General features: G+C 40.9%; 1 protein-coding gene across 17 annotated transcripts in view; it reads right to left on the minus strand.

The window, feature by feature from the left end:
- Positions 1-14,357, minus strand: part of adgrl2a (adhesion G protein-coupled receptor L2a) — a 191,108-nt gene that overhangs the window by 153,874 nt on the left and 22,877 nt on the right. For all 17 annotated transcript variants that reach the window (XR_006657096.1, XM_045205298.1, XM_045205296.1 and 14 more), the window contains exon 2: positions 3,442-3,618. Coding sequence is in view for 16 of the 17 variants with exons in the window: in XM_045205298.1 (XP_045061233.1) it covers positions 3,442-3,544 (103 nt within the window). In the remaining variant the exon portion in view is untranslated. The remainder of the gene's footprint in view (positions 1-3,441; positions 3,619-14,357) is intronic.

Raw genomic sequence — 14,357 nt, forward strand, 5'->3', positions numbered from 1 at the left:
TGTATGGTTACGATCTTGTCTCATCACTGCAACTCCCCAACGGGCTCAGGAGAGGCGAAGGTCAAGTCATGCGTCCTCCGAAACATGACCCGCCAAACTGCGCTTCTTAACACCCGCTCGCTTAAGCCGGAAGCCAGCTGCACCAATGTGTTGGAGGAAACACCATTCAACTGACGAAGTCAGCCTGCAGGCGCCCGGCCCACCACAAGGAGTCACTAGAGCGCGATGAGCCAAGTAAAGCCCCCCCAGTCAAACCCTCCCCTAACCCTTACGACACTGGGCCAATTGTGCGACGCCCTATGGGACTCCCGGTCACGGCCGGTAATGACACACCCCAGGCTGAAGTGACGCCGCAATACTGCGATGCAGTGCCTTAGACCCGCTGCGCCACTCGGGAGGCCGGAGGATTTCTTATAAGTGTCCGGGTTAGTGTCCCGGTCCTTGAAAGAAACCGCTCTAGCCTTTAGCTCAGTGTGGATATTGCCTGTAAACCATGGCTTCTGGTTGGGACGTACGGTCACTGTGGGGACGTCGTTGATGCACAGTCCTGTAGCTTAGCATCCACTTCATCGGACCACTTCTGTATCAGACCACTGGCACTTCCTGTTTGAGTTTTTGCTTGTAAGCAGGAATCAGGAGGATAGAGTTATGGTCAGATTTGCCAAATGGAGGGCGAGGGAGAGCTAGCTCTGTGTGTGGAGTAAAGGTGAGCTATAGTTTTTTCACCTCTAGTTGCACAGTGGTTAATTGGCCACAAAATCAACATTTTGCAATGGCCATCTCAGTCTCCGGACTTGAAACCCATTGAAAACCTATGGTTTAAATTGAAGAGGGTAGTCCATAAGCGCATACGAAGGATATCAAGGATCTGTATGGAAGAATGGTCCCAAAGTCGGTCCTGCCTCCCCCCCCCCCAATATAGCTCAGTATCCAAATGATTTATTTTATACAGTCATTGTAGAAAAGGCTCTGTTTTTCTCACCTTTTTAGTTAACTATCCCTTTAATTGCAGGTACCTCTGAGCCATAGAGATGTATAAAGATCGCAACGTATCAGTCCTCAATGGTGCTGCCCATGTTATACAGGCTTTTGGGCACTAGAAACCTCTATACAGCTCTATACTCTGAGCACACCTGCAACCAATTTCACTTGTTAAATACCTAAGTTAATTTGTCTTTAGTTCAGTGCCAAACAATCAAGGCAGTAGTAAAAACCTTTCCAGCATTTATCCTTTTATTTCTGTTATCTATGCGTCCAATACCCAAACGTGAGTAAGCCACTATATTGTTTACATGTTCCTTTCTGTTTGATGTTTCAGTTGATGTGCATCTAAAGACGCACTGTTGAGAATAGTGGTAGAACATTTGTATGGATAGTAATGTTGGATATGCCTTGAAATTAATCTATTTGTAAATGCTTTGGAGAGAATCATGATTTGATTACCGGCTCTGAGATTGTGTTGAAATGCTGATGACAGAGAATATTATTATTATTATTATTATTATTATTATTATTATTATTATTATTATTATTATTATTATTATTATTATTATTATTATTGTGGTATATATATATATCATAATGTGGATTCTTCATATGAAATATCCTAATGTAAATATGTTTTGTTTTCTGTTGATTTCTTAGCACACATACAAATCAATGATTGAAATGAAAGGGATGAGAATAAATGGGAGCTCAAACTCTCTAAATGTAACCTCAAGTCTCTCTCCCCGTCTTTGTCCTGTAACCGGGACACCTGCACCCTGTATCAACTCGTACCTCACCCAGTGCAATACTTAAATAGGCAATCTGCCTTAACAGTAATGTTTGCTCATCTTTATCAACGGTGTCAATAATTCCGGGCCCCACTGTACATCTGCCCACGGAGTCAAATGGGGGCGATGAGATGTGAATTCTCGAGGGATGTAAAGGAAAGAAGAGCGGGAGAACCCTCTTAAATCAAAACTTCTAGCCATTTATAGCACGGCAGTAACCCATTTAAATTCTATTATAGAAATGCATTAAAAATATATTACAGGCAGGATGCAATTTCATGAACCATGTTTACTTTGGAATATTGTTTAATGAAACTCTTGCCAGGCTGAGCCCCGTTGTTAGAACGGAACCGCGAGGAGAAGAGGGGCTCACGAGAAACCAAATGAAAAGGTGAATATGAACTCTAAGGATTACTGAATAGGTGCATCTATAAACACAGGCTGAAAATGGTGACCACCCTCTTTGGCTCGTTTCCAGTATGATATCTTTCAGTTCAGGCAAAAGATTACTTTCAGCGTTCTTCAAACTTCACATTTCTCTAGTATAGGCTACTTATCGTGATGAACGATATCAGCAAAGTGTCCACGATAAGTGCTCGGTTTGGTCGGTGTTAATTTTTTGTTTATTGTTCCAGCTCTAGTCAGCATTCACCTTGGTCCTCTAGTACGTAAATCAATTCCAGCCAACAGGCTACACTACACCAGACAAGCATCAACAGACCTTGTAGCAAAGACTGTGGCTGTTTTCCAAGTGGCACCCTATTCCCTACATAGTGCATTACTTTTTAGGCCAATAGGGCTCTGGTCAAAAGTAGTGCACTATGTAGGGAATAGGGTGCCATTTGGGACAAAATCTGTGAGTCTGCCTCAGTGTTAGAGGGGATCATGATATGCACAGGATTGGGCATTGTCTTTCATGAGCAAATCATGACAATGTGCATAATTATTTTGTTTGATTCGCCCATATAGGATAACCGTTCCTTGTCAATCCAACCACTAGAAGAAAAATCAGTGAACAGTTGGCACAAATAAACCCCCAAAACAGTGCCTTTACTGATTCCTTGCATTGTAAAGATGCTACATTTGGCATAAAGCCTAAATTTGAAATATTCGAAGATCCTAATAAATATGTGGATGTACTATTTTGTCATTATGCATATTATGTTGGCCATGATTCTGATCTATTTTAGTCTATTAATCAAAGCAAAAAATTTGCTGTGATTTAAAAAAGTTCATGGTTTAGATTTCTAGGGTAAGATGTACAGTATTTGCAAGGGAATCTCAGGGCAAAATTAAACATGTATCCAGTAGAAGCTTTGATTGCACCAGGGACAACTGATTCTTTGAAGCAGAAAATCTCAAACAATCACTATTTACCAACTAATGAAACCACTCAAGATTATCCCTCATCCTCTGAGGCCACTGTATTCCCATAACTACTGCATGCAGTCAGAGGAGCTACTCTGGCAAAAGCGACCATTTCATTTCAGAGCCTAAATGCTAAACTTGAGGACGACAACAAACATTTCATTGATTGAATGATAACAGGTTCTTGACACATTCCCTGTCTAATTGTTACAAAAAAACATTCATAATAATATATAATTTTCTAATTTCAAAGGATTTCAATATTAGGTTATCGCACATAACAGGAGTGTGTACTTACCCTCTGAAGACTGTATTAGGGCCATTGCATTGATAAGCCAGCAGAAGGTTGGTAGAATCCACAGAGAGCATGCCATAGTGCCTTGTGTGGATGGTCTCTGCATGATTTGGTAGCGATGAATGGGGGTTAAAGTCCAGGCAAACAGCTCTCAAAGATGTTCATCCTTGATCCTCTCACCTGCAAGGCAAAGGAAGGGAGACATTCATCTCATGTTCAAAAGTCCAGTGGTGTCAGTCAGTCTTGAATTTCACACAATATGTACCATCCTCATGTAACATCCTCCTCAACACCTCTGCTCTGTGTGCTTTAGTAATTTTCTTTTAAACACAAACTGTAAAACGCTACAAATCCACACAAGCCAGTAAAAAAGCCATAAAGTCAATAATCCGGAGGAGGGAAATCCCTTAATGGAAGCTAAGTGCTGAGTGACCATTCAATAGGGGTGGGCCTAGTGGCTGCCACTACTCAGAGGTCCCGCTTTCACCTCCACTTGACCAAGAGCCAACAGTGCTCACAGAGTTATCTGCTGCCCCAAACAAACAAGCTAGCCAAATGGTGTCTCTCCACACAGTTGTTCTGAGTGAATACAACCAAGTTATCTTGAGTAGCTCCTCCCACCCCAAAATCTCTCACTCGATCCGTACCTGTCATTCACATAGGCTGAATTTGTTGGCTTGTTTTCTTGCTACTACAAAGGAAAATAGCTAGCTGTCGCGGATACAGCGCACAACCGACTGGCGGGCTGCTGGGTGAAACCAAAATGCCTTACCTGGTAGCTCATGCATGGTGTGTGCACTCCTAACAGATCCCCTTTGTCTGCATGTTTACAATCACTAGCTGCACCCGTCCTCTTCTCCCATCAACCATTATCACATCCACCCAGGGACCCACCATCACTCTGGTAACAAGGCACACAGGACCCCATTAGAAGCTTTTATTTTATTTTTGCCTTTTAAGAAGTCAAAAACATCTCCACTCTTATTTTTCTGCTTGCTACACTGCCCCCAAGGCCAGAATCACAACTTTCTTCTAGATGCTGTATGTACTTGTTGTTGCATTCTTGTCAGGCAGTCACAATAACACTACTGAAACATTTATGGTGATGAAGTCTATTTGTAATATATTGCTCAAATCCGATCCTAACTAAATCTATCCGTGGATATTCGCTTGCATTAAGTTACTGGTCATTGCATGTGGCATCGAAACAGATTTATCAAGGAATGTGATTATAATTAGTAAATTCTTAAGACGACTGTAAGCCAGATATGAGTCTGAACAATGTCCATGTTACAGTACATTGTGTGTGTAACTAGGGTGAAATGGCTAGTTAGTTAGCGGTGCGTGCTAGTAGTGTTTCAATCGTGACCTTGAAGTAGTTGTGGCTTTTGTGGTGCAATAGTGTTTTTTTTTTTACCAGGTAAGTTGACTGAGAACACATTGTCATTTAAAACAATGCCTTGGGGAATAGTTACAGGGGATAGGAGGGGGATGAATGAGCCAGTTGGGGATGATTAGGTAGCCATGATTGTATGAGGGCCAGATTGGGAATTTAGCCAAGACAACAGGGTTAACAACCCTACGATAAGTGCCATGGGATCTTTAGTGACCACAGAGAGTCAGGGCACCTGTTTACCGTCCCATCCGAAAGACGGTACCCTAGACAGGGCTAAGTCCACTATAACTGCCCTGGGGCATTGGGATATTTTTTTATAAAAGAAAGAGTGCCTCCTACTGGCCATCCAACACCACTTCCAGCAGAATCTGGTCTCCCGTCCTGGGACCAACCAGGACTAACCCTGCTTAGCTTCAGAGGCAAGCCAGCAGTGGGAATGATGCTTCATGGGAGGCAGTGGCAGATGTTTGTGTTCAGAGGGTCCCTGGTTTCGAGCCCAGGTTGCGGCAAGGAAAGGGACTGAAGCAAGCCTGTTACATTGATTCTGTTGACCCGGATCACACTGCTGGGGTTGCTGCAGAGAAGGAGGTCAAAGGGGGATGAGTGTAACTGGTGTGAAATGGCTAGCTAGTGGTGCGAGCTAGTAGCGTTTCAATTGGTGACGTCAGTCGCTCTGAGACCTTCAAGTAGTTATTTCCCTTGCTCTTGGTATCCAAGTGCCATCAGCCAGGACTATACATTAGGCAATCAGAATCCACCCATCCCTGGGGCCTCATTTCTAAACGTTGCGTACTCAATATGCCCCGAAACATGCGTGCGCCAGTTTTCATGCAAAAGTTGCCATTTGTGACTCGTTTCAGGAAACTAGGTGTATGTAGCACGTGACTACTTCACAGGAGAGGCATTTGAACTTAAACATGCATTTTGATTTTAAAAATGTATTTTGGGGGAAGAAATGCCTTCTGGAACATGTGAACTTTCATGTGCCTTAAATAACAAACTTGTATTACATCCGTAAATACAAATAAAATTGTTATAATACGAGCCTAGTTGGTTTAGCCATGGAAAAAGACAGGAACCTTCCCGCTAGCCATGATTGGCTGAGATAATGGAGGGGCTGGACATGCCGGGAGATGAGTTTGGATTGGTCTGCCATGTTGCATGCTTCTGTTTATAACGTGAGCTGCTCAGTATGTGTTGATAGTCCTTTCTACCGTGCCGTTTTTGAAATATATAACATTAGCCATCAAGAACTACAAAAGTTTTGCTACTTTTCTCAACAACATTGATGCCCTGAATTTAGCAGCCGCTATCGACGGATCAGTTAGAAAAAGTGATTTGCTACTTTCTGCAAACGCCATGGTCAGTGTGAACCAGAGTGACTTGACACAATGCTGGCCAAACAAGACATGCATGGTGTGTGCACTCCTAACAGATCCCCTTTGTCTGCATGTTTACAATCACTAGCTGCAAACAAAACTGAGTCAAATGGTTCCAGTCTGCTGTGAAGCGTTCATCCATGTATACGGGTAAGAGTCTAGCTACACTTTCAGATATTATGCGTTTCTAATTTTGTCAAAGTTGTTTTCATTGCAAGTTAAAGCGTACTGTTAGCTAACTAGCGAACGTTAGCTTGCTGGCTGGCTCGCTAGCTAATGTTACGTATGTGATATGTGTAGTAACATTATTCGAATCAGAAATACATTTGAATTCTTAGTTATAGCCTAATATTAGCTAGCTAACATTGAACCTGGTTGGTTAGCTTTAGCTACCTGGAGATTCATACTACAGCTATGACAATGTTTGTATTGGTTGGTAATAGTATGAGTCGGGATTATGCCGGTTCATTGTTTAGCTAGTTAGCTAGCTACAGAAGGGAGAACAAGTATTTGATACACTGCCGATTTTGCAGGTTATCCTACTTACAAAGCATGTAGGGGTCTGTAATTTTTATCATAGGTACACTTCAACTGTGAGAGACGGAATCTAAAACAAAAATCCAGAAAATCACATTGTATGATTTTTAAGCAATTAATTTGCATTTTATTGCATGACATAAGTATTTGATCACCTACCAACCAGTAAGAATTCCGGCTCTCACAGACCTGTTAGTTTTTCTTTAAGAAGCCCTCCTGTTCTCCACTCATTACCTGTATTAACTGCACCTGTTTGAACTCGTTACCTGTATAAAAGACACCTGTCCACACACTCAATCAAACAGACTCCAACCTCTCCACAATGGCAAAGACCAGAGAGCTGTGTAAGGACATTAGGGATAAAATTGTAGACCTGCACAAGGCTGGGATGGGCTACAGGAAAATAGGCAAGCAGCTTGGTGAGAAGGCAACAACTGTTGGCGCAATTATTAGAAAATGGTAGAAGTTCAAGATGACGGTCAATCACCCTCGGTCTGGGGCTCCATGCAAGATCTCACCTCGTGGGGCATCAATGACCATGAGGAAGGTAAGGGATCAGCCCAGAACTACATGGCAGGACCTGGTCAATGAGCTGAAGAGAGCTGGGACCACAGTCTCAAAGAAAACCATTAGTAACACATTACGCCGTCATGGATTAAAATCCTGCAGCGCACGCAAGGTCCCCCTGCTCAAGCCAGTGCATGTGCAGGCCCGTCTGAAGTTTGCCAATGACCATCTGGATGATCCAGAGGAGAAATGGGAGAAGGTCATGTGGTCTGATGAGACAAAAATAGAGCTTTTTGGTCTAAACTCCACTCGCCGTGTTTGGAGGAAGAAGAAGGATGAGTACAACTCCAAGAACACCATCCCAACCGTGAAGCATGGAGGTGGAAACATCATTCTTTGGTGATGCTTTTCTGCAAAGGGGACAGGACGACTGCACCGTATTGAGGGGAGAATGGATGGGGCCATGTATCGCGAGATCTTGGCCAACAACCTTCCCTCAGTAAGAGCATTGAAGATGGGTCGTGACTGGGTCTTCCAGCATGACAATGACCCGAAACACACAGCCAGGGCAACTAAGGAGTGGCTCCGTAAGAAGCATCTCAAGGTCCTGGAGTGGCCTAGCCAGTCTCCAGACCTGAACCCAATAGAAAATCTTTGGAGGGAGCTGAAAGTCCGTATTGCCCAGCGACAGCCCCGAAACCTGAAGGATCTGGAGAAGGTCTGTATGGAGGAGTGGGCCAAAATCCCTGCTGCAGTGTGTGCAAACCTGGTCAAGACCTACAGGAAACGTATGATCTCTGTAATTGCAAACAAAGGTTTCTGTACCAAATATTAAGTTCTGCTTTTCTGATGTATCAAATACTTATGTCATGCAATAAAATGCAAATTAATTACTTAAAAATCATACAATGGGATTTTCTGGATTTTTGTTTTAGATTCCGTCTCTCACAGTTGAAGTGTACCTATGATAAAAATTACAGACCTCTACATGCTTTGTAAGTAGGAAAACCTGCAAAATCGGCAGTGTATCAAATACTTGTTCTCCCCATGTCTAAACAAAACACTTCGCCCGAGATGATTAGCCAGGTGTGTCTGGGGGTGACTACGGCCATCTATTGTATTTCATGAACATTTGTACATGTCTAGACAATAGTGACCCATCCACTTAGCTAGATGTAGCTGGGGGTTACTTATAGCATTTTCTTCACATGACCCGTCAATTTAGACAAGTGTGTCAGGTAAGCGTCATCTAATAATTATAAAATATTCATAAAATATTTTTATCTGGACACTCTGTTTTTGATATTGTTACAATGCAAGTAACCATTTCACTGTACTATTTACACCTTCTGTATCCTGTACATGTGACGAATCAACTTTTTATTTTACTTGATATAGTGTGTGTTTACCAGAAATGGTAATGTGAAGAACAACATGATCTGCAAAAAATCAGATTAGGATATAGGCTAAGGACTAGATAAGGTGTATTTTTACCTGGAGTTTTTCCTTATTGTAGACTACTACTTTCACCACTTTTAGTCTTGAAATCTTTGGTTGTTTACTAAACTTTTTCACTCTGTTTAGCTAATGGCCTCACGTGAATCTTTAAGGATTTAAGAGGGTGTGAACGATGCTGAATGGGTGTAGACAAAGAATAGCTCTACAGGAGGTGTACCAAAACATTCAAGGGCCATTTTCTCAAAAGTGGGGTTACAAGTTTATTTACATTTACATTTTAGTCATTTAGCGGACGCTCTTATCCAGAGCGACTTACAGTTAGTTTATCAACTTTCAAAGCAGAATTACCTTCCCAATATTCTTCACCTGCAGTGTATGAAATACTATTTTCTAGCTCTGAGTCTCTACTTTTATCCAATGTAAAAAACACAATTTCAAATGTTGCTACATAAGAACGAATCGAGGCGGTCGGTCACATTTTATAAAAACTGAACTTGACATGAGAATGTGCTTATCCTCCCGCAAACTTTAGACTTAGACCATTGTATGCACAGTTTCTAGTGGCTGCAAAAGTAGCCTTGTACAAATGGGGAATATATGATGACACTTATTCATAACAAAAAAATGGGTAGGCCTAGTTAGAAAATCTTTGGAGGGAGTTGAAAGTCCGTGTTGCCCAGCGACAGCCCCAAAACATCACTGCTCTAGAGGAGATCTGCATGGAGGAATGGGCCAAAATACCAGCAACTGTGTGTGAAAACCTTGTGAAGACTTACAGAAAACGTTTGACCTGTGTCATTGCCAACAAAGGGTATATAACAAAGTATTGAGAAACTTTTGTTATTGACCAAATACTTATTTTCCACCATAATTTGCAAATAAATTCACTAAAAATCCTACAATGTGATTTTCTGGATTTTTTCCCCTCAATTTGTCTGTCATAGTTGACGTGTACCTATGATGAAAATTACAGGCCTCTCTCATCTTTTTAAGTGGGAGAACTTGCACAATTGGTGGCTGACTAAATACTTTTTTTCCCCACTTTATAATAACAAGATGCAATCATTTGCCATTAGTGAGAAAAGCGAAAAGCGATTTATCTTTGCATTCTACAATAATTAGAAATAGGCATATATTTCCTATTTATTTCATTTCCATGATCATTGCAGAATACATTTCTCACCTTTTCTGACTGTGATGGTTTGATAGGCTACTCGCGAAATAGCCTATAGGCCTACAACAAGTTAGGATAGACTACAATTCACCCCATCTCTCATTTAATTGGACCCACTTCACAGTAGTAAATAGATAAGCTATTTCAAGTAGCCTACTTTGCTCTATGCAATGTAATGTAATGTAATATGCCATTTAGCAGACGCTTTTATCCAAAGCGACTTACAGTCATGCGTGCATACATTTTTTGTGTATGGGTGGTCCCGGGGATCGAACCCACTACCTTGACGTTACAAGCGCCGTGCTCTACCAGCTGAGCTACAGAGGACCACAACTATGCGATCTGAAGCGCAGTTTAATGGTAGAACAGACGGTTCACCTTTTCCATTGAAAAATTTCTAGCATAGAAAATATTTCATTTATAAACATAATACATATCATAACCATTGCAGAATAAATTCCTCACCTTTTCTGGTCATGTTGAGTTTATATTCCCGTAGTAGCCATACATCAAATTACCATGCACACTTCTCATTTAATTGGCATAGGATATTATAATTTAAAGTTTTTGCTCTATGCATCCGACAGGGTGCGCGGTTGATAAGATACAGTAGAATTTAAAAGGTGAACAGACAGTTGATCTTTGCATTGATGTGGGTAGACTACCACTGTAAGTAGGCCTACTGTAAATGTAAAAAAAAAAATCAAAGTAGACAATGTTTCAGAATTCGCGGGCAGTGGTATATTTACGTTTGGGGAAAATGTGAATGCAAAACATTAATGCATTTAAACGATCTGTTTACAGGTCCACAACAATTTGCAATTGTTTTCGTCTTTCAGAAACGGTGAGATACCGCAAATGTTGCTGCAAAAGAAAACATTCTGCCAACTCCTCCAAAGACATTTGATCAAGTTCACCATTGCAATTCCTTTAGATACTGTCCTGGCCTAATTCCAATACTTCCAAACTATACAGCAAATAAGGGTGTTTTTGTCACTGGCTATAAGGTGAATGCACCAATTTGTAAGTCGCTCTGGATAAGAGCGTCTGCTAAATGACGTAAATGTACTCATCCACGAGTGCAGTTTTATGACATGTCTGATTTATAATGGGAAACATGGGTATGTATGGCATGCGTCAAGTTTATACATCTTTAGCAGATATTTAGTGTTAAATTTACACAACAGTTATAAATGAGGCCCCTGCACAATTGGCACTCCTCATGAACGGTTACAACTGTATGCGCATTCACATAGCAATCCTACTCGTGTGTGTGTGTGTATGCATTCTGCCGTCGCTGCTATTGGGTGATGATGACAGGGACTGTTTGGAAATAGAAATAGGAATGGCAATATTTCCCTACACCAAATACTTTTAGCTATTATGAATAGTATGATAATCTGTACAACTACGGTTACAATTATTGTCACTAATATTATTATTATTATTATTTTAATGTTAATACTACAGTTGGTATTATTATTGGTATTATCATGATTGATATTATTGTTGCTATTATCATTATCATTATTTCTGTTCTTACTTATCTTTATTATTGGTATGAGTGCGTACGGCCCAGTACACCATCCAGGACCTCTATACCAGGCGGTGTCAGAGGAAGGCCCTCAAAATGGTCAAACCCTAGTCATAGACTGTTCTCTCTGCTACAGCACGGCAAGCGGTACCAGAGCACCCAGTCTAGGACTCCATAAGCCATAAGACTCCTGAAAAGCTAATCATGGCTACCTGGACAATTTGCATTGTTCCAACCCCACCCCCTCTTTTACGCTGCTGCTACTTTGTTTATTATCTATACATAGTCACTTTAACTCTACCCACATGTACATATTACCTCAATTACCTCGACTAACCAGTGCCCCCGCACATTGACTCTGTACCGGTACCCCCTGTATATAGCCTCCCTACTGTTATTCTATTTTACTGCTGCTCTTTAGTTATTTTTATTTTTTTACTCATCTATTTTTTACTTAACACTTATTTTTTTCTTAACTGCATTGTTGGTTAAGGGCTTGTAAGTAAGCATTTCACTGTAAGGTCCACCTGTTGTATCCAGCGCAAATGGCAAATAAATTTTGATTTGATTTGATCCCATGATGTGAGAAATGTGTAGGAGGGCATAGCCAGAGGGAGTGTACAGTTGGGATAGAGAAAGCAGTGTGGGTCAACTGTCGAGGCGTCCATGCTGCTGGGGATCTGAAGTGCTCTGTGAGAAAAGACCGGTTGATTGCCAGAGTTTGAGTTGGGCAGAAGGTTTCCTATGCTGAGGCGGTGATGAGAGTGGATGACAGGTCCAGAGAGGATGAGTAAGGTTGGTGATCAACTGCACTGCGCTAAAGGAGCAGAAATCACAGAAGATGGATGTGGTAGTTGCAGAGAAATATTTTGGGGTGAGAGATTTTAGTGCAGAAGATTTACAGGATGATTTGAGAAAAGGGGTTCCATCCTTCCAGGCGGACGGCCTGGTGTAGGATCGTTTAGGGCCAAAGTCCAATCAGAGTGTGAGTTTCACTAGCTAATTTGTTTTTTGCAAGTGCGATACTGTCTCTGGCTGCGTGGAGAGTAATCCACGGAGACTCTGTGCCACAAAATGAATGACAAAACGTTACAAAACCTGACCAGATAATTTCAAGTCATTAGTCTCAAGTCAAAGCCGAATCCTGAGTATTGAGGCTCCAAGTCTAAGTCAAGTCTCAAGTTATAAAATGTTCTATCAAGTTGAGTCTCAAGTCATGTGACGAGTCCACACCTCTGGTTTTAAGTAGTTCAGTGGACCGTAATGGAAATCAAACTACAAACTATCACCCTTATGCACTTAAGGAGATCACGACTAGCATGGACACATTAGGACTAGTGGATATATGGAGGCTTAAAAACCCTGACCTAGAGAGATATACAGTACATGGAGGAGGCTTAATCAAGCTAGTCATCTTGACTACTTTCTTGTGTCCTTTTTTCTGGCGCCTAAAGTTTCAAAAGTGTTGATAGCGGACAGAATGCGATCAAACTACCATCTATTTGGCATCCACATAACTCTTACAGAATTTCCACGTGGTCGGGGATTTTGGAAATTGAATCAAAGCCTACTGGATGATAATACACAGGAGCTGCAGATCCCCTTATTGTATGGTACACTTTCAAATGTACCTTCAAAGGCCATGCAATTCACTACTCATCTTTAAAACAAACAATTTCAGTCAAAAGAGATTAGACTAACAAAGGAAATAGAGGAACTAACATCACAGGTGGATGGCAATAAAAGCTGTACCATAGAGGCACAGAATAAGTTAGATGGAAAAACTAAAAGAACTGGAGAAACTTATTTAAGAACGATTAAGTGTAATATTATACAAATAAAGCGAACTGGATGGAAAATTGTGAAAAATGCAGCAAATTCTTTTTGAATCTTCAACATAGAAAGGCTACCAAAAAGAATGTACAGAAACTCATTAAAAATTGAGTCATCCATCATTCACCAATTGATGCAGTATCTTGAAAGAAGAAGCAAAATATTTTAAGCACACAGCGCCTTCAAAGTATTCACACCCCTTCACTTTTTCCAAATTTTGTTGTTACAGCCTGAATAAAAAATTTATTAAATAGAGCTTTTGTGTCACTGATCTACACACAATACCCCATCATGTCAGTGTAATTTGGTTTGTAGAACATTTTTGAAAATAATAAATTAAATGCTGAAATGTCTTGAGTTAAGTATTCAAGTATTCAACCCCTTTGTTGTGGCAAGCCTAAAGTTCAGGAGAAAAATGTGCTTAACAAATTGCATAATAAGTTGCATGGACTCATTCAATAATAGTGGTTAACATGATTTTTGAATGACTACCCCATATCTGTACCCCACACATACAATTATCTGTAAGGTCCCTCAATTGAGTAGTGAATTTCAAGCACAGATTCAACCACAAAGACCAGTGATATTTTTCAATGCATCGCAAAGAAGGGCACCGATTTGGTAGACGTGTAAAAATAAAAAAGCAGACGCTGAATATCCCTTTGAGCATGGTGAAGTTATTAATTAGGCATTGGATGGTGTATCAATACACCCAGTCACTACAAAGATACAGGCGTCCTTCCTAACTCAGTTGCCGGAGAGGAAGGAAACTGCTAAGGGATTTCACCATGAGGCCAATGGCGATTCTTAAAACAGTAACAGAGTTTAATGGTTGTGATATGAGAAATCTGAGGATGGATGAACAAAATTGTAGTTACTCCACAATACTAACCTAAATGACAGTGTGAAAAGAAGGAACCCTGTACAGAATAAAAATATTCCTGTTTGCAACAAGGCACTTAAATAATACTGCAAAACATGTGGCAAAGAAAATAACGTTTTGTCCTGAATATGAAGCATTTTGTTTGGGGCAAACAAAACACATCACTGAGTACCACTCTTCATATTTTCAAGCATGGTGGTGGCTGCATCATGTTATGG

This window comes from Coregonus clupeaformis, chromosome 20 (assembly GCF_020615455.1).
Source record: "Coregonus clupeaformis isolate EN_2021a chromosome 20, ASM2061545v1, whole genome shotgun sequence".
Taxonomy (NCBI): Eukaryota; Metazoa; Chordata; class Actinopteri; order Salmoniformes; family Salmonidae; genus Coregonus; species Coregonus clupeaformis.